We start from the raw sequence: 21,199 nt of genomic DNA, 5'->3' as shown, positions 1-21,199 counted from the left end.
GCGCCATCCTGCGGACAAAAGTGGAAATACATGGTGGGAGGGGCAACCGACCGACCCGACCGACCACACAGGCGGCGGCGGCGGTAGTGAAACGGAGCGTTTCGCGATGTTGTGTGCGAATTGTGGCGTTGTCAACTTTACTAATGAGATCATAAATGCGCACAAGCAACGCACTCAGTTACTTCATGGTGGGCACTCACTCGTTCAGGACAACCGGAAGCGCTGATTTAGGGCATATATTACGTGAATTAAAAATTTCTTGATATTCCTACCTCGATATGACCTCTGTGCGTAACAGTGCTCAAAAACAACCTTTCTATTAGGAATGCAAAAAGATTTTGAATGGCAGTTGTAGGAGGGGTAAACATCTGCAGTATGTACATCTTGTACGTCATCTATGTACATCATCGCCTCATCTTCATTTTCTCGGCTTCTCAAATCATGATCAACTTCTCAAATCTTCTTGTACTTCTATGTACGTCAGCGCCTCATCTTCATCTTCTCGGATTCTAAAATCTTCATCACCGCTTCGTGACTGGGTCTTCCTTGGTCGTGGGGGACTTGTGAAGGAGAACGATTTATCCCGAGGGCAGAGGACCAAGGAAGACCCCGTCAGGAAGCGGTATTGATGATTTTTAGAAGGTGAGAATATATATATATATATATATATATATATATATATATATACACACGACAAATAAAGTTTGGCAGTCAAGAAAACCTCGGAAAGCAAAGAGGAGGTTGTGGTATGTCATTGAAAGAGATAAAGAATTTGGAAAGGAAGAAAGAAAGTGGAAAAGAAATGCCCGCCAGGTGGGATCCGCACCAGGTTATCGCACCAGACCGGTATTCTGGAGTTCGTGGGTTCGGATCCCATTGTTTCTCCACTTTCTTTCTTTCTTTCCAAATTCGTTATCTGTTTCAATGACCTACCATATCCTCCCCTTTGCTTTCCGAGGTTTTCTTGACTACCAAACTTTATTTCTGTCTTATTTTCAACGAGCGCCTCATTTCCTATTCTGATTCGCTATATATATATATATATATATATATATATATATATATATATATATATATATATATATATATATATATATTCTACCGTGTTGTTGACACACGTAAAATGCCCTATGAAAAAAGTAAAAGTGTCGAACCTATGTATATGTGTAAGCTTAAATGCACTTTCACGTGAACGTCGTTGTAAGTCCCTTGTCCTTACGGCTCATTTGTTTGCCCTCAGAGCGCAGCCCTTCAACTCACTTCGCGTCTTTATTTCTGCTTTCGTCGTGTCGCCCGTCAAATGGGGATTTACTGCACGCCTTCCTTCGTCTAATATTTCGCTGGTGTTGACGCTGTCCCGCTACCCGTTTATGTCATTACCCCGTTTTCGTGTGTGTGCGCGTCTTCCGCTTCTTAGCTGGGACACTTTCCCCTTGCTTTGGCACTTGGATATGACGATAATACGGCGACAGGGACGGTGTTTGGGGAGGCCGGGGCGGCAAAGACGTTCGGAGCCTCGTCCTCCACTTCAAACGACCGACAAGGCCGCCTCCGCCCGCCGGGCTGCTCTAAACCGGTCAATAAGCCGATGCACTTCGCCGGCGTTGTTTAGGCGGACGATGCTTCGGGAAGCCAACCGACCGACCGCCAGCCGACGGCGCTTAGTGTCGGCCCTGCTCTCTGACCAAACACAGCGAAGCACTTCGGCGCGAGGGACTGGGAATCGAATAAAACAGCGCGCACCGTGCGTGCAAGGGAAACGGGACGGGAAGAGGGAAACGGAACGGCAAGAAAACAGGAAGAAGCGATTTCCTTTTTTCGTGTCTTCCCGCGCTTTCTGTTTTCAACTTTTGTTTCCTTGGAATATTTTTTTTTTACTGTTCGCGCGTCGGCTGCGAGTTGAGGGAAGTTTGCGTTCAGGAGTCGTCGACCGTCTGAAGCACAGTTTGCTTTTAGAATAACTGCGCCCGAATAGGTTTGCGAGCACCCGAGCCCGCGTCCCCGGAACTCGGTTCAGGCACCGGTACTTTTTCGCTCTTTTGGCTCTCTCGACGTGTTCGTAATTCTTCTTGTTGTATTTTGTCCTGGCTTGGCTTAGAATCCGTGTGTGGATTTTACCTCATTGCCATTCCGGCTTCCGCCTTCTCTTTCTGCTTCCATGCCTTGCGTTTGCCGCATCGTCGGTACAAGCTGGTGAAAATGTGTTTGACTGTGCTGCCACGTGTGCTTTGTTTGTGTGGCACTAGCAAAGCTTGGTTTTCAGTTTCTCAGCTAAAAAAAAGACTCACTGAGCTCAAACGAAAACTGGTAACGGAAAAGAGAGGAATAAAGGTAGAGCACTGAGGCATTCCCTCTAAGAAAAATAAACGCATGGTTAACTTGTATTTAGTACAGGGCATAGAGGATTCATCATTACGTACCGTTGTTTAAATATAGTGACATGCATCAGAACGAGCACTTCGCGAGTCGGATGCAGGCGGGTGGTGTTTCGCAAACGTTTGCTGCCCTAAGCCCTTGACACCACACGGAGCAAGATCCTCCATCTGTGGCTTCATACAGGTAGAAAACAATACTACTAACGGATAAATACCGCTTTCGTTTTTCCGTTTTTTGAATACGGCGACTGCATTTCAGTCAGCTACGGATACCCCGTATTATGTCAGTAACAGTATTGAAGCCACATGGACTGCAAGCATTTCGCAAGATAGTACGGAAAAAATTGGCCGCGTATCTGCTCCTTTCGTTGCAAATGCCGTCAAAAGACGATAGTCTTTATCGGCTTTTGCGAAGTAAATGCCTCCCTTCGCTTTACCGCTCACCTCTCATGTTGTTCCTCTTGCGTCGCGCTCCTCCTAAGGTGAAGACGCCAAATGTTTGCTTAAATCATTCTAAATTTCCCGCGTTCCACTGCTCCAAACCGGGCGTCTCGATGCGAACGCTGCCGTACGGCGAAGACGCGCGTTAATCGATGCGCCCTACTTCAACGTTTATAGAACCGCGTTTCCCTACTCCACGTGCGTTGCAAGCAGAACGTGGAACCTATATAGTGGAACCTTGCGTAGCTGTTGCCGGTTGCTTTCTTAAAATGGCGCCAGAAGCTATAGTGGCGCGGGCGACAGCAGGCGACGGCGGAGTGAATTCTTTTTCTGCAATTGATGAAGTATTTAATTTCGCAAAAGTCAAGCATGTTTGAATTTTTATAAAGGAACGCTGCAAATATCACTTCTGCATTGATTTGTTGTCTCATATTTGCGTAATGTCTTGTTCTTCTTTAACAATGTTGAGAAGTATGAACATTACACCGGACATAGACAGGTAGATTTAGCTGTGACTATATAAGACTATTACGCAGGCGTTCTTTTGCTTTGGCCGGGTGGCTGAATCGGGTCACAGACAGACAGACGGACAGACATACAGACATACAGACAGACCAAAATTTCTGGGTTTAAGGAGCCCAAGAAAGACTATCGTCTTTAATAAAGAGTCGACGGGTCACATTACGCGGTGACGATCGACAACGAGCCTGGAAACGACATCGTAAGAACACACAGCGCGAGAGAAAAAACAGCTAGCATACGTCAAGCAGAAGAAGGAATACGTTTTTTCGTCCATCGGGATCAGGTATTGGGGGTTGAGGAGGCCCACAGGGCCGCCGCGACTGCCAAGGCCCGGGAGGTGCTTGGTCTGACTCCCCCGGGTCACGCAACATCTGCTCACAGAGGTGAGGGGAGGGAACGGGGGATTTCACGCCGAGATGCGAAGGAACCAGGGGACTGCGAAGAGGCCTGCAGTTCACAAATGCAAAACAAAAAGAATACAAAAAGCTGAAAAACACATACAGGCCCAGCTCTGCCCACATAGCCAACCACTAGGGGGCAAAGTTCCAATTATAAAACTCGCAAACAAAATTTAAAGCCCTCCCACCAATGTGAAGATGGAATAACAATGAAGTTGTATTGCCGGATAAATATATTGAGTTATGTATGTGTGTTTATTCCATCAACACTGGTCGAATTTGGACACGTACACATGACGTACTTTGAATTATTTTTGGATTAATTTTAATATATTCTTCCATGACTGTTTTGATGGTTACAGCCGTTTTCTGCAACCATACTTCCTCCGTAGACGACCGTGTATTGCAACACCCGGGAATTCTGAAACTCTACAACCTCACTGTGAATTTATTAAGAGAATCGCATAAACTCGCCGTAATTATTTGGTCGTATTAGGGGCCAATTTAAGTATAATGTTTACACAGTACACACAGCAGATTGAGAGCGACAGAGCAGATTACGCTAGCTCTGGCGCGAACGCGTGTGATTCTTTGTCCACGTGACCCCATAGACCACGTGATCTTGGTCAGAACCCAGTGCAAGACGACCTCGCTGTAAAAACGTACGACATGCTTTACTGACCTTACAAACGCTACTTGCCGAGCTCGTTGAGCACATCCAGCTGCTGCCCCAAGGGACCAGTGCATACGACGATCTGCAGGCCGCTGCCCTAATTCACTATTGTATTGGAACCCAGACAACGGCCACAAAACGGACGGCCGTTACCACCGCCAGTGCTTCTTCGTTGCCGTCCTCGACTTCTGTACCAGAACACCCAGAAGGCGACGGTGCCATAAGCAGCGGACATTGAAAGATCCCAGACCTCTACGGTCTTCCAGAACTCTATGCACATTGCTGCGACATCGACTTCATCCTCAGCAACGTGTGGAGCCAACCATTGCGGCTTCTCCCGCATATCTGACTCCCACCACCTGGCCCACCTATCTACAACGACTTGAAGAAAGCTGTTCTGGAGCACTATGGCATCTCAGGAAGTATCTTTCAATCTCACCTCACTGTAATCCTGACACGCCTATCACTGTCACGACTGCGTCGACTCCACGCTCGTCAGAACCACGCCTTCCAACGCCACCTGTACAAGTAACTTCGCCGGAATGCCCCGCCTCGCCTCACCAAGAAACGCGAGCCCCGCTTACCACTTGCAACCCAATGGAGTCGACTTCTCAATTCGTGTCTCGACGCAACACCATGAGGCAGCACCACACGCTGTCACGTCCGCTGCACAGACCCGCGAAAGTTTCTACTCCTTTGCCCCTTGTACCTCCGAAACCTCACAGCCTTCGACGCAGGGTGCGGGTGGGAGTGATCTTCAAGGCCCCTCCACTCAGCATGTACGACACCCCTCTTCCACAACTCAGATTCTACAGCTTCCAGCAGCCACAGACTGCTCGGAGACTTCGGGAGCCCAACGTATCTTCGAAGCAGAGAAGTACGCCCTGAAAGATCGTCACACCATGGATCCGAAGTCTGAACCGACGAGTGGATTGCGAGACACACATCTCGCATGTCATCTCATCAGCCATGCTTTCGTGCGTTTCTGGAATCTCCTACTTCTTACGATCTACTGACAGAGGTCAGGCTTATAAAGAAGCTTCGCAGAAGAAAACATCACGTCTTCACAGGCCATCAAGGCACGCATCAGAAACCTGTGACCCGATCTCGACGAGACGAACACCCTTCTCCAAGACAGTGCTCGGTAGGCGCCCTCAAAAGAGCTCAGCTGACAGGCTATCAACAAGACTGGCAGAAGTCACAAGCACGAAGAATATCAAACCCATCTGCCATTCTTTCAGGGCTCTTCGTTGGCCCTCTCTCCAATTCCACCTCTCACAGCGGGTGCGCAAGTTGCCCAGACAACGACGAAACCAGAGCTCACACCAAGGCGCAGGCAAGCCCGCACTTCGGTCGTCATTGCGCTGCACCACGCTTCATCTCGTCGCTGTCCTTCGAGTTACGCCTGCTGTTCGCTCCACCATTCATTGTAGCCGTCGCCCCATATCCCGCAACGCGTCCGCAGCCGTACTCCCAGCCTCGTCCACCAAGCTTTAAAGCTTGCCCCCACACTGGACGATACTTCGCCAGCGACCAGGACCATTTCGTCCAGTCAACCCCAGCCATTTGACCACCGAACGCCGACGGACTCTTCCTATTTACGGACAAACTGTATATAACTGTAGGTAATATGGACTACGATCAACCCAGCCCCCCGCCGCACCTACATGCCGCAGTATGCATTCTCGTTTGCCCGTTTCTCTACCCTACCGGAATGTCGCGCTCATATCCCGTGTGGGGTAAAACATGTGTTTTGGTTTCCTCTTATCACGCTGCGCACTATGTAGGAGCCCTGTAGCGACATTATCATCGTCGTCTTCATTAGCGCCATAACCATCAGCAGTCTCAACCAGCTCGGGCTCAGAACACGCTTGACACCCGTCTGGAACGGCACCCTGTAATACGCTCCTTGACCGCGCCGTGGCACAGCCGTAGCAAGCCAATTAAACTTAAGCTCAGCCATCCTACATCGTCGGCCACCTGTAAATTACAAAGGTGATTACTAGCGGAGGATGGTCGTGTCCCTGACGATGGTAGTCAGGTAGTAGCCGAGTGGAACAGCCGGAGTCGAGGTTCAGCGAGCTCTCCGAGATCTTGGTGGTGGTGATGGCTCCAGTGAAATGGCGCGTACCCACTCAGGGGGATTTGCAAGTAAATGGGCGCTTTACCGAAAGAAATTATGTAATTTTGGCGCGCTCACAGCGACGCCGCTGCTGCGTCCTCGTCGTCTTCATAATCCTCGTTAGCTGCATACCCATAAAGTGCACATGGCCATCTAGCAACGGACGTACCCACACGGGCCATAGCGCGCCCTTCGCAGCAACTTCGCAGTGTCTAGATCATATATTCTAAAGGGGCGAATCTTTAAACGCACTCACTGCGTAAACTCACTCACGCCTGATACAGTAGCCGACCAATTTTTCGGATCTGGCGAGGAATAAAAAATAGTCCGTATAAAAGAGCAGTCCCAAAAATACGCGAGTCGCAACAACGAAATTTATTTCATTTAGATAGGGCTGAAGAAGTAAAAAAATGGTTCAGGACAAACCTGATGATGATGTTCCTGATAAGGCAGCTTCAAATGGTGCCTAAAAAAAGCGGTGTCTAGAAGAAAAAAAAAGAAACTGGCCAGGAATGACCCGTTTCCGTATTTCGATATTGCTTCCGCCGCGGACTGCATGCAAAATTATGCCCTCCAAGATCAAAGTTTGTTACCCCGGCGGGAGTCGAGCCAATCCCCATCCAATCCCAAGCCAGGTGGCTTAGGATTCAAAATGGCGTCGTCTTAAAGGCGCACCAAGGCTCTGTCGCGGAAAATTTTGCCCGGAAAGTCGATTGATTGATTGTGGGGTTTTGACCACCTGGGCATCTTTAACGTGCGCCGAAATCTCGTGCACCCGGGCGTTTTTGCTTTTCACATCGATAAGAAAAGCGGCCGCCGTGGCCGGGAATCGAACCCGCGCCCTCGTGCTCAGCAGCGCAATGCCTTAGCCACTGAGCCACCGCGGCGAGTTCACTGGAAAAAAGAGCTTTTTGGTTTTATTTTGTCCGAAATAATCGTTGTTCATATACATTACCCCTATGCGGCAACTGGCGGTTCCTCGGGAAAGTCCGAATACCCAGAAAGTCCGAATTTTGTTAGTCCTACAAAAAGATCGGCTACTGTGTATGCAAATGGACGTGCGAGTAAGTAAGGGAAAAGGGGTCAGCGATAAATTTCTCCGAAGTGTCTAGATGCGATGCCAATCTTCTTCCACAAAGCGAAACCGAGACGAAGCAAGGCAGCTCGTGAATACGACGCAAGAGGGAGCCCTACGTATAGTACAGGCCGTGTCAGCGGCGCAGCGGCGTCCACTCTCTTGGCCGTGTAGCCGGCCTGGTTAACGCGACCTTAATGAGCGGAGTGATTGATCGTGCTCCGGACGCGTCTCAATCGACTTCGGGCCCTGCCTGCGCTGCGCTTATCGTCCGTACGTGTCCGCAGCGTGGATCGGCGAATGTTTTCCCTTGACGTCGTCTTTGAGATGCGTGTTTTCTTTTTGTGCTGGCTATGCGCTAAGCTGCGAAGACTTCCCGTTTACAGTAACTCCTCCACACAGGACGGAGTATTTGTCTCACCCGAACAACATTGTTATCTTCCTCTTTCAGCCCAGTTTCTTGCTTCCTTTCATTTATTTTTCTGTGGAAATGAGATAGGGGGGGGGGGGGGGGGCATTCTAGTTTTCGTAGCAAACGCATTACACAAACGACGCAAGGTTCAATTCTAATAGGATATTACGTATAATCACAACCTGTCCCTATACACCAGTCATATCCACCTTCGTTTATTTTATTACACGTTTATTCCTGATTACCGATGTTAGTATTTCCCTTTGCATTACCTTTATTTAACCATTTTTCTGTCGGGCATAGCGCTCGTCGGCTTGCACCATAATATCAGTAATGATTTTATCATTATACCGTAATTAGAATCAGTAATGATCATCATTCAATACTAATAGTCAGTGCCACTTCCGCTTCCAAAGGTTCGTCGAATGGAATATAATCTCTCGCTCTGTTTCCTAATTAAAAATAATTATGCGCTTACGGACCACAGCGTATGCTATCCAAAAAAGAGTAATTTTCGGCCAGCTGAGACGCCTCAGCGGTATAGTTACCGTCGAGGGAAACTGTTTTGATTATTATGATCGCTATCTCGTAATAACGATTACGTCTCGTGTGTATTCGTGGATTTTTTCCGTCCCTGGGCTCACTTATTAGGCGTCCAAAAGAAGCTTGAACTTGAAAGAAGCTTGAAAGACTCTCAATGAAAAAGAGGACGTCCTTCTCATCGAGCGGCCATGCTTGGAAGATGAAATAATATTTTCAACCAGAGCTAGGGGATGTTATCCCAGCGGTAATGCTCCGCGTTTTGCGCCGACTGTGGGAGAGAGTATACGAACGCGGACAAAAACAAGATTGAGGGACTGTCACCCACGCGCAGACATCTACGCACGTGTACACCCGGTCTCCTCGGGTCCTACGCTCCCAAGCGGGTTTTTACAAAGTTTTAGAGTCACGTGAAAATAGTAGTTAAACACCTTTAAGGGCAAGCGCGTCTCTCTCACCTCAAGCCGTATTCTCAGCGCAAACGTGACAGAGGTATCTAACAAGGATAATGGCAGTTTAATTTTGCATCGGTAAATGCGAGGCCGGTATAGCAACAGCACGTCATTTGCCGGTCTCTCCTCCCCACGAGGCATCAGAAACGCTGGAACTCTTAAATGGCCACCTCCGAAACTTTCGAAACAACTTCCGAAACTATCGCTTCGTGTCTTGTGGTCTGCCGTCCAGACGCGAATAGTAAAAACTCGAGATAGGATTTTACGCCAAGCAGCTGCAACGGGGTTTATGAGTCTCTGAGGCACGCCGAAGTGGAAGGCTGCCGACTCGCTTCCAAGTTCCAACCACATCGGGTTCCTCAACGAGTGAATAAATCTCGCACAAGCGCGTCTTTGTTTTTCGCCTCGACTAATAAGAAAGTCCGCCTCCACTGCTGTGTTGATATCCGCAACTGTGTCTTTTATCAGCAGGAACACTTAGCTCTTCAACCCCTGCGGAGGTAGGGAGAAATCAAGCTCTTCAACATCGCACCTACGCTAGGATAATAACACACCTGTGGTTTATAGGTTAGCAATGAAACAAAACATGGGAAATACAAAAACTGTGCGGCGACTTATTCGATGACCGTCAGTTCAGTTCCCCTGAAAAATTGTACGTAAAGATACCACGCACTCCTTCTTACGCAATACAAAGTGTTTCTTTGCAGAAAACAGATCCAGGCACATTCGTACAAAAATGCAACGTGATTGACCAGCCGGTGATTTAAACTTAACGACTATTAAATAAGTACCATCACGTAAGTGAAATAATCGCAGGAATTGTTGCATTTATAAAAAAAAATCTGTAATCCTTCCAACCCGAGCGCTTCTTCCAACATCTTTGCATATTCTGTTTGACCAGATCGTGTGGGTTGGTATGCTGGCCACGTTCGACTACCTGGTGACGGATGAGAGTTCTCCGGGATACCGGTACCTGGTCAGTACGTTTCCTAAGCATGCTTTTCCCCGCTGATAAAAATTTTAACTGGTACAGCCTCCGTAGTAGCCTAAGAAATGGCAGCCACAGAAACATAGAGGGGAAAATTCCACAGTTGAAATGTGAAATATTTGTACACTTCTTGCCAAGTAGGCATAACCACAGTACTTATATGTGCTTACGTTTCTTTTTGCTGTGGGACAAACTACTCCCTTAAGTACTGGCATTATCCCTTCGCGGCACGCATTAGCATGTAGCCGTCAGAAAAAATTGTAACTGCCTGTGTATGCTTTTGACAAACAAAATTTTACTAAAAAACCGCAAACGACTCGATCTCATAAGTAGTTAATAAAGTAGGTCACGTCCTAATCGTAAACACGCCATCGTAAACATGACTACCATGTCCTAACCATTGCTACAATAAAAAAACGTATACACATTATTGGACTCTGTAGCCCTTATATCCTAAGGTAACAGCTTCAGTTTTGCATTAATAACCGTTTTAACGAGACAGAAAAGGGAACACCAAGAACGCCTACCTGACGCGCCGTCGAACGCCGAGGAGTCCATCTTGCTCTCTTGTTTTGGTAAAGCAATGGTGGATGCTAAAGGCGCGGCATTCACGAGATGGCAGCAGCGTTCCGTAGATCGGGAAATGAGAATGCCGGCTGAGTGGTTCAGGTGGGGATGACGACGATTGTAACTCACAAAAACACTCTTAAAGGTCACGTGCACAATTGTACAGGCCGTGTCCCAAAAGGTTATCAGCGCTTTTGACCTCCTTTGATGACATACTATATAAGCGTGGCTTAGCACGCAGTGAACAGAAGAGCTTACAAAGCAGCGCGAACACCGGGATGCTTCATTTTGTATGCTTTTCAATGTTAAAGGTTCTTCGCTACACCCGCTTCTCGGTTCCACGGCGTTAATTGCAGCTAACGCTTAAGAAGTCTGAGATACCACCCTTCTTTTTTAAACCGCCCCATCGTGTGCAAGCTTGTCTTGTCATCAAGGCAATCTGTAAAGGCAATGTGTTACAGGCCAAGTTCGCCCAACCAAAATTTAACGTTCGTGTTTTATTTTTAATTTTGTAGTGGGGGAGTCTCTCCTCGTGACACTGACACGGACGAAACCATTTCTACGCACTAGCTAAAGCTACAATAGAAGGCCGTGTCTGTACCGATGCCCTTGTTTCCCTGGTCTTCTTGTTAACCTCACAGGTTGACGCCATCATGGTCGCTCTACAAGTCGTCAACGTTCTCCACGTTGGTCTCGCCTCCTGTAAGTCACTTCCGCCGTTTTCGTCCATAGCATGCACAATTTTCACAAAGTAGCCGGACGTTTTGCAGCCGTGGGAGAGAGCTATAGCTGCTTAGTGTTTTCTTTCGAGCATGCTAGTCGGATGAAGCTCATCGCGGAATTTTAAAACGAAGCTTTTAACGCCTTCTGATAGCATTCGTTGTTGCTGCACAACGCTCTGCAGGAAAGCCAATTTTACAGAATGGGATTCACGTAACCATGGTGATGATAAGCGAAGGCGCATCAAACACCTAAAAAAAAACGCTTCCCGTGGTCCGAAACGATCCTGAGTCACTCGCGTTATAAAGCCGACGTCTTTGCAAATACGCCATTCCGACACTGTCCAAGCAGCTTGGATTTCGGACTTTCAGTCAGCTTTAATGACAGAAAACTTCGCGTTTGAAACAGTTTTATCTTTAGGTAAAAGGGGCTTTCCATTTTTCCTAGCTGATGGAAAAAAAATTGGTTGCGTATCTGCATCCCCCGATGCAAATGCCATGAGGAGACGTTAGTCTTCTGCCGCGCATGCAACGTAACACGCTCTTCCCTCCCGTCCAAACTGTCAGAATACTCTCCACCTCTCTCCCACCTACCGTTGTTACTGGAAGCCGATTTTCTCAATCTGATTAAATTTTTCCGCCCTCGCACTGCTCGCGCCATCTGGTGGGAAGGCGCGCAACCTGCGCCCCTCCCCTCTTTTTAACACATTTTAACACATTGTATATATATATATATATATATATATATATATAGGGAGCAGTTGAACTTTTGAAGATGGTAGAACACAAGAAAAGAAAATTTCAACAAGGTAAAAGCACGATTGTTGCCAACGTTTCAGCAAAGAGACTTGCTTTCGTCAGGGCGAAAGCAAGTCTAATAAAATCCAATCTCACGCGCATCCCTAATAATTAAAAAATGGCAGCATCTCTACTCCGTGGGTGATGGCAAGGGTAAGGAGTACGGAGACTCGAAACGACATCCAAGTTGGGCCCCGAGAGACATCCGATTTGCGCCCCGACCGTCATTCGATTTGAGCCGTGAGTTGCACCTTGATTATTCCCTAAATGAAACTGCAACTCACGGCTCAAATCTAATTTCGCTTGATTTTCGCTTGCTCGTGGTGTGCGCACGGATGGACGTGGACGGACATTTTGAGGTCTTAAGGTACTCCGCACCGTTACAGGTGAGGGAGTAAGCCGTTTGACTCTCGGGTACTAACTCACGGTCGTAGCCCAATGGGTTGGACGACTAACTCTGTCTGGTCTACCAGACACAGGCTCGAATCCTGCCGGTGCCTGTGTGGTTTTTTGCGATTGTAAATGCTATGCGCACGGACGCGGACGGACATTGTGCGGTCCTAAGGTACGCCGCACATAATAACAAAACGTTGCTTCTGTCGCTTATGTACTGACATCTTGCCGTAAACCTGCCTGATGTGTGTTTGGCCTTGCATAAAGAGAAAATGTGTGACCCGTGCCAGTGGCTTTACTGACTGGAAAGGTCTTTCCCATACATACGCCTTGCTGGCGAATGGTTTCAGGGATTGGTCTGAGTGATTGAATTGAGTGAAAAAGTCCAACTCACAGGCCCAATCCTTTCTGTCTCTTTTTGGCGTTTGGGTAGCTTTTACAGAAATTCAAAGGCAGCCCTACACAATCGCGTAGGAGGATGCGCACAGCGATAACTTGGAGTCCCCTAACTAATCACACCATACCGGACATCCTGAGTCATGGCGTCCCACGAACCTCTCGCAAGCCGCAACCGGCACAAGGTTCACCGCATTGTAGAATCAAATCCGAATACGGTTGTCGTATACGTTACTTCTTAAGAGGCGTACGAACCTACGACACGGCCTGCAAAGGCCTGTGTCCTTCGGGAACACCCCCGTGGCTGCCATCTCACCTTCCTCCCGCCTTCAATACAACACCGACACCGACGAGAGTGCGGCCACTGCCCCCGTGCGTGATCAGGGTAGCTACGAATGCCCGTGATGAAGGCACCGCTCCCGCGACATCATCATTGCTCTTAATAAAGAAGTCTATCTCTCTCGCTCTCCCACTCCTTCTTGCTTTATTTATTCATTTATCCAAGATACCCTCATGGCCCCAGGGGCATTACTGAGCGGAGTGGTACATGAGCAGTACAACACGAACAAAAATGACAACCATTAGACAATTTGGCAACGCGTGTACAAGGCACAGGGAAAAACATAGTAATCCAGCCAAAACTCTGTAAGCTTGTTCATACTCGTACTAAAACACGTACACAAAATAAATACGATATGACAATGACGAAGTATAAATGCTACAGTGATCAGGTGGGTGACCCATGGAAAAGAATTACAAGATAAAGTACAGTAGCGAAATATATGGAACATTGTACATGGAATGAAACCCGTCACTCAGCTGATTGAATACAGGTCATTCAAACGTCTTTTTAATTCATCAAAATAGTTCATTGAATTAATCTCTCTCTCTCTCTCTCTCTCTCTCTCTCTCTCTCTCTCTCTCTCTCTCTCTCTCTCTCTCTCTCTGTCTCTCTCTATCTCTCTCTCTCTCTCTCTCTCTCTCTCTCTCTCTCTCGCTTGCTCTCTGTCTCGTTATCTTCTGTCTCGCTCACTCTCCCTCGCTCTTTCTCTCTAGTTATATTTCACTCTCTCTCTCTCCCTCTCTCTCTCTCTCTCGTTCTCACTCTCTCTCTCTCTGCACAGTTTGGAATAGCGTTGCCGGTTTTCATCCCAGCCTTGCACTCACGCAAAATGGAAGGGGCCTAGAACGCCCTTCTGCAATTGTGTTGCTGTTACCTATACGCAAGATTAGATTGAATCCGAAATTGTGGACCGGGAAGAAAAACAAGCAGCGCGAAGATAGTCCGATCATGGAATGTTTCGGGAAATTTCCGTGGACAATATTGTTTTCAAGATCGCAAGGAATCGACGAGCACGCTAGCTTGTGCTCGTCGATTCCTTGCGACCTTGAAAACAATATCGTCCACGGAAATTTCCCGAAACATTCCGCGTGTGCTGCACGGGAGGAACTGCATCGTTGTGTCTCTACATGCGCAGGCAAGCAAATAACGACGACTGCACAGCTCTCGGGCGCGCTTTGCGACGAATGCTATGAACTAATTCCATGCGTTCTTCGGCCTGCCACTGGCACCACTGCTGACCGTTTATTTACTCGTACAAAGGGGTCATCTCGGTTGAATTGTATTCCGGTTGAACATTTTTACAAGCCCTGAGGCAGCCGTGTGACCTCGCGTAATTTCTTATTTTGAAAGAAATTCAGTAAGCGCTTGTTATAACCAGTTCTTGAGAACAAGAAACTGACTACTTTATAAGAGATACTACTTTAAAAGCAGTGACGATTCAATCTTGCAGCAGTTAGGAATATCAAATCCCAATAAGGCAAGGCTACGAATAAAGGGATTTCATTATAATGAGGTATATATGAGCTCTTCTTAACAATCCGTATTAGGAAAAGCATTGGTCTTACGAAAGCTATAAAACTGTTTCCCATGAGCAAACTGTGCAGGTGCCACTCATAATTCATGATATTTTGACTGCCAGTAACAGGCAATAGTAAATGTGAAAGAGAGAGCGGTATCTAGGGTTCGCTAGATTGCTTTTCATTAAAACGTTTTGTTTTTGGAGCACTCGTGCAACAACGTCTTGAGTAGCTGTGACGGGGTCATGTGTCTTTACAAATGGGAGTCCGAAAATGTTACGCAACAAATTCGCACCTATGATTAGTGTAGTGCATTCAGCGATCAAAAAAAAAAAAAAGACATCGCAACGCTCCAATTAGTGAGTCCTGGTTGTAGCGTAAATCAGTAAGCCTGATTTGGGCGTAACGCTTCGAAAATTTTCCACCCGTCGTGAGTGCTCTGCTATTGTTTGTTCGTGACGAACCCGGCGCCTTCTTTCTCCGTCTCGCCCAGCTAGGAACAGAGTTCGTTTCACCAGATTACAGTCATTAATTTTGATTTCTCCGCGGAAACACGTTTCTCCAGAATTGGCGCCATAAAGCGGTCAACTTCTATTCCGGGAATCGCACACCGTAGAACTGTGATCTGTTTTACCATGGTTGGTGTGGGATTTTTTTTTTTTTTCGTGCTTTGAAGGGCTTCATTTCGTGGAGAATTGCCGCAATATACTTCCTTGCTCACACGGGCCTAAAAATGGGTTCGAAATTTGAGTTAAACTCGCTGCAGTCCTTCCGCCTAGATTGTAAACAACAGTTATACGCTTCCTGAAACGGCAAAGTAATACGTTTCTGCGCGGTATAGTTTTCATTTACCGCACTTTTCGGGGAGAAGAAAGGAAATGCGGCTTGTGCGGCAGCTGTGTTCCGGGAAAACCAACAGCTTGTGGGTCAGCCAGCTTGGCGAACGCTTCCAAGAACAAGCACAATGCCCCAGTAATCACTTCGAATCCTGAGTATCATGTTTAATTGATTGATACAGGAACTCTAGTTTGTATAATTCTTGAACAGGGGCGTAAAGCTATCAGGCACACTACACGCCACGGGTACCCAGGACTTCAAGCAGATTTTATCGCTGTTTGTAGGCAAAATAAAGGTACAACGCGAAAAACGACTCTGAAAGATAGACAATGCGTGGTTTTCTATGCAGCCAATACTTACATATGTTTAACACCCAACAGCTTCTAGGCTACTCACCGACGCCTTAAGTCTGCTCTCCTTCTCTTTCCGTGCATGCAAACGGGGGCCCCAACGAAAAGTGCTCCGTAAAAACCCGCTCCTAGAGCGAATTCACCCCCCCCCCTCCCCCCGATAACCGCTTTTCACGAGAACGGCATCCTGTCCGATGTGGCCCCTTTTTTGCAGCACGTAAAAAGAAGGAAACATGCATTAAAGCGGCCGTGAAGCAAAACACAACTGTTTTATTTGAAAGAAATAGACTTTGGTACCTCACTCAGTTCTATTCCAGCCACAACAGACGTATCTTTAACCGTAAAAACCAAAGACGTATTAAAAACCTTCCAAATTTCGCTCCTGGTGACGTAATATGGGCTAAAGTGGCGTCATAATGGCCATTACTAAAACGTTTCTATCAGTGAGCTAGCTGCACGTTAGCATTCAAGTGCTGCGATCAAACAGAACTAGAGGCCCCACTGCAAGCTCCCCGTCGTGTTTTTTGGCGGTGGCTTCCGTCTGTGACGTCATCTGTGATGTCATGCGTTAAGCAATTTGTGACGTCATACGAAAACTTCCGAAAGTGGCAGGGGAGTCGCCACTGCTTCAAATGTTTCCTTTCACATCTTCATTGCTTAAACGCGACGAAGCAGTTGTTCACCGCATTCGCCTCAGCGTCGCTTCTACCGGCCACTACTTGTACAGGACGCGCCGAGTTGCTTCCCCTCACTGACACGTTTGCTGTGTTCGTGAGGACATAGAACATGTACGGTGTGTGTGTCCCCGCTATGAAACCCCACGACAAACCTTGAAAAAAAATTGGGACTGCGTGCCGATGTACCACTGAAACTTTACATCGTCATCGATCCATGACACTCCACTGACGCGGCAACACGGAGTACAAGGTCCTTGGTGACATTTCTGCGTCACTCCAGCCTGAACGAAACAGCGCGTGTGTGCTGTGTGTGTGTGTGTTTCTGCAATTTTCGGCTTCTGTGTGCTTATTTGCGTATGTTAATGTTTGTGTGATTTTTTGTGTGTTCGCTTCCTTCGCTCATTGGAGTATGTTCATATGGAGTAGCAAGCCAAGCTCGCTGCCAGGCTGACTTCTCTTCATCAATAAAGGCATCCATAATCCTCCACCTTCATTGCTCGCTCGAAGTTTGCAATTTTCTTTTGTTGTTATCGGGACAAAGCAGCCTGTGCTCCGGGAATGCTGGGAACGCGGTCGCCACTGCTAAAATTCGAAGTCACACCGCCTGGGCCGTAAGCAGACCGGAAGGAAACGCACGGAGCCGTCGCATCGTCCTGCTTACCAGCCCTAGGGACGAACTGCTCGCCTCTGTACGCGCCCGGCCTGTTTCCCCATCTTTCGGGAATCAGCCGGTGGATTTGCGGGCACAAATTATAGCCGACAAATCACGGAAATGCCTGAGAGGCAGCCCCAGTGTAAACAGCGGAGGCTAATCAACTTTTTCGGCAGATCTTGTTAACAGCGTCCGCCCGTGAAATGAGATCCTCGACGCGGCTTTCACGCGGTTCGCACACCTGTAACTCCTGGGTTGGCCAACATTACTGTTCGATTACAGCGGCGCGCGCACCGGCCGTCGCCTTCCCGGGGGCAGTGTTTTTTGGGGACGATGACAACCGCACCTGCACAAGCGCAGTTTGTTTTCCCCGCCTTCTATCAGCTCGCTTTAAGATGGCGGCCGTCGACTTCGCATGGTGGTGGCTGACCAGGTAACTCGGACTCAGAAACGATAGCGACGAATGCCGCCCATGAGGACACTGACTTACAAAGCACTCCCAAATCCGAGCAGAGAGCCTGTCCCGCGTCATTTGTATTCTTTGTTCTAATTTCTTCTTCCTGTATTTAGTTTGAAGTGACGGCTAGGGCGAAAACCATGCGTCCACCCGGTACACAGGAGATACCCAATCATCATCATCATCATCATCATCAGCAGCAGCAGCAGCAGCAGCAGCAGCAGCATCATGCAGCAACCCTCTTCCCTCCAGCAATTTCCCCGCCAACACGGGCACAGTTTCTGGGCCGCTGATGAGGCACCGAGAACACTGACTACGAGGTAGATCCTAAGGTTGGTCTGGACTCTACTCAACCCAGCAACTGGCGATGACTAAGTACAACAGTAGCCATTCTAGTAAGGCCTATAAAAGACGTTTTTAATCAATCAGTCACACTGTTACACGACGCCGATCTCCCGTTCTGTCTTGCAACCTCCACGCTCCCCTGTGCATCGACCCCGGGCCTAAGGCCCTCCCTCCCGGTGACGAGACCTCCCACACGATTGTTCCCCACGTCACCCGCTGTTTGACAACATCAACTCTCCGGTTCGGAGAATAAATTGGCGCTGAGAATGACAGCCTAGCTGGGAGAAAAAAAAAAAAGTTTTCCACAATCACACAAAAAAGATAGGATCGAACGTTGGACTGCCCAAGATACGCGTACCACGTGGCTCGCCGGCGTATATAAGCGACGAAGCTTTCTTTGCTGTCGCATTTATTATTGACGCTGAAATAAGATTGCCGCGGGAGGCTGGACGTTCGTGAATTTTTCAGTTTTCACCCCGCTGCTGAAACCTTTAGGCGCACGAACGGAATGATGGAACGATATTCCTGGTCCTGATAACGTTCGCTGCAACATTTTTTTTTTTTTGCATTCTCTTCTCGGGGGCTTCATTTGCCGCTATGATGAACTAGCGATCGCGATGCTTCACGGGGCCGTGTTTTGTCTACCCACATTTTATGTGCGTGCGTGTGCGTGTGCGTGTGCGTGCGCGTGTGCGTGCGTGCGTGCGTGCGTGTGTGCGTGCGCGCGAGTGCGTGCGCGTGCGTATGCGTATGCGCGTGCGCGCGCGTGCGTGTGTGCGTGCGCGTGTGTGCGTGCGCGTGCGTGTGCGTGCGTGTGTGCGTGTGCGTGCGTGCGTGTGTGCGTGTGCGTGTGCGTGCGCGTGCGTGTGCGTGTGCGTGTGCGTGTGCGTGCGCGTGTGTGCGCGTGTGTGCGTGCGTGTGCGTGCGTGTGCGTGCGTGCGTGCGTGTGTGCGTGCGTGCGTGGGTGCGAATCAGAATGGGAAATGAGGAGCTCGTTGAAATAATACAGAAATAAGGATTGGCAGTCAAGAATTCCATAGAAAGCAAAGGGGAGGATGCGGTAGACCATTGAAACAGATCAATAATTTTTGGAAGAAAGAAAAAAAGTGGAGAAAAATGCCCGCTGCGTGGGATCCGAAACCACGACCTCCAGAATACGCGTCTGGTGCCATTACCACTACGCTACCGGCGAAGCGATTTTTCCCCGCCACTTTCTTTCCTGTTAAGGGATTTGTTGTCTGCGCTTTGTTGTCTGACCTCCAGAATACCGGCGCACCGACCGATATTCTGGAGGTCGTGGGTTCGGATTCCACCCGGCGGGCATTTTTTCACCACTTTCTTTTCGACTCAAAAAATTCTTCATCTCTTTCTATGACCCACCACAACCTCCCCTTTGCTTTCCGAGGTTTTCTTGACTGCCAACCCTTATTTTCAGTCTATACATATATATATATATATATATATATATATACACACGTCGGCGCAAAGTCATTGTTCCCCCTGGCTTCCGCCGGGTCACCGTCGTGTCTTCGCAAAAAAATACCGATAAAAAATTAACCTAGAGTGGCGTGCTTCAAACTGAGTGCTCAGGGCTGTGCGCAGCGAAGCAAGAAAAGCGTATTGAGGGAGCAAGAAGCGATGCTCTTCTTCCTTGCAGTGGGCGCCCCGCGTGTACCCTCTCTTTCTTTGAAGCGTCGGCACCAGACGGCGCCGTAACAAGCAGATTTGTTTCATCCCGGTACGGTGGAGGTAATCCGTTTATCCCCTCGATAATCTGGTCCTTGTCTCTCTCGGCAAGTAAACAGCTTAGTCGGCTGCCCCACGGCGCACAACGGACGACGCCGAGTTTCGCAACGACTCCCAGAAGATGAAAAAAAAAAAAAATGTGAGAGCGGACGGTGCGTTGAAGAGAAGCTGGAACACGAAGTTGAAGTTAGCGGGAGTCCAGTGTAACAGCTTTCGTTCGTTTGTTTGTTTTGAGTGGAGTTGGCAACACTGGAAGAACAAAATGCGCTGCGGAAAGCTAGCGATGTGAAGGGAAAAAAAATGAAAAAGAAAAAGCTGGGAGAGAAACGGGTGTTGCTGAGGTAGAGCTGAACCAGGTAAAACGTTCGGACGGGAGTGAAGCAGAGTCGATAACGCTGGAAGCTCGGGAGACGCAAAATAAACGGAGAAAGCACGGACAACAGAACCAAAAAAAGAAAAAACGATGCTCTCCTCGTCCAGTCACGTCTGAAGGGGAGTTTGCTCTAAAAGGTCCACGGTCCACTCAGGTGCTCCTTTCGTTACCTGGAAGTTGTAGTGCCGCTACTCTTTTTTTCTTTGGAGAGCTTTTAGTTCCGTATCTTTTCAGTGGGTGTACCTCATTTTCGCTTCGGTGATCCATTTTTCTTGCTCTTTTTTTCCCGTCTCTGTGCTCCCGCCTAGGTCCCATCGTTAACACTAGCTGTCATGTTCCGGCTCCTCCACCGGAGCTTGGATTGGTTGCTGGCTATATAGTTTTGGAAAGGTCATCGCGGAATTCCACCGAGCTGTGCCGAGAAAAAATGCTGCTCGGGGCAAGAAATTAAATCGGGGTATTTTTTCTTCATTCTTTTCGCTTTCTAGGATATTCTCTTGTGCACTCAATTTTATAACGACCGTGTTGTCACGTCTGCTTTCTCGTGTGCCAGTCCTCATTTTGCGGTGTATTCGTTCTCCCTCTGCTGGCAAGAGAGAGAATAACGTATTTAATCGCGTAATGATCGCACTTTTTTTTCATAAAATTTGATGTAAATTTAGGGGTGCGTTCATTACGGGGGTAAATTTTTCGCAAAACATTTTTGAGCACAGGAAACGGAAGCGAGTTGTGGGTAAAGATTTTTATGATAGGTCTCATGAACATAATAAAAATAATAAACAAAAACATAATAAAAACTATGCACACCACCTCCAGCAGGTCTGCAAAGTGTCGCAAAATGTCGTGTTTTCATGAATTACCGAACGCGCCGGTACGAGTTTGCTGGGAGGTGACAACAATTCGACTGATAAGTTACTGCCACTGTTACAGTGCGGTACATCAAAACAGTCATGGCGGCCGACTCAGCAACCTTTTTTTTCTTTGTCCTGTGTGTATATTATCTGTATTTAGTGAGAGTTTCTTCCCCATCA

General features: G+C 48.0%; 1 protein-coding gene across 2 annotated transcripts in view; it reads left to right on the top strand.

Moving 5' to 3' along the window:
- Positions 1-21,199, top strand: part of LOC144146101 (uncharacterized) — a 281,191-nt gene that overhangs the window by 105,664 nt on the left and 154,328 nt on the right. For both annotated transcript variants that reach the window (XM_077678046.1, XM_077678047.1), the window contains 2 exons: positions 9,912-9,986; positions 11,207-11,267. In XM_077678046.1, the coding sequence (XP_077534172.1) occupies positions 9,912-9,986; positions 11,207-11,267 (136 nt within the window). The remainder of the gene's footprint in view (positions 1-9,911; positions 9,987-11,206; positions 11,268-21,199) is intronic.

Source organism: Haemaphysalis longicornis, unplaced genomic scaffold (assembly GCF_048455015.1).
Source record: "Haemaphysalis longicornis isolate Haplotype H1 unplaced genomic scaffold, Haemaphysalis longicornis Haplotype H1 scaffold_7, whole genome shotgun sequence".
Classification (NCBI taxonomy): domain Eukaryota; kingdom Metazoa; phylum Arthropoda; class Arachnida; order Ixodida; family Ixodidae; genus Haemaphysalis; species Haemaphysalis longicornis.
This window is presented reverse-complemented; position numbering and strand designations above follow the sequence as displayed.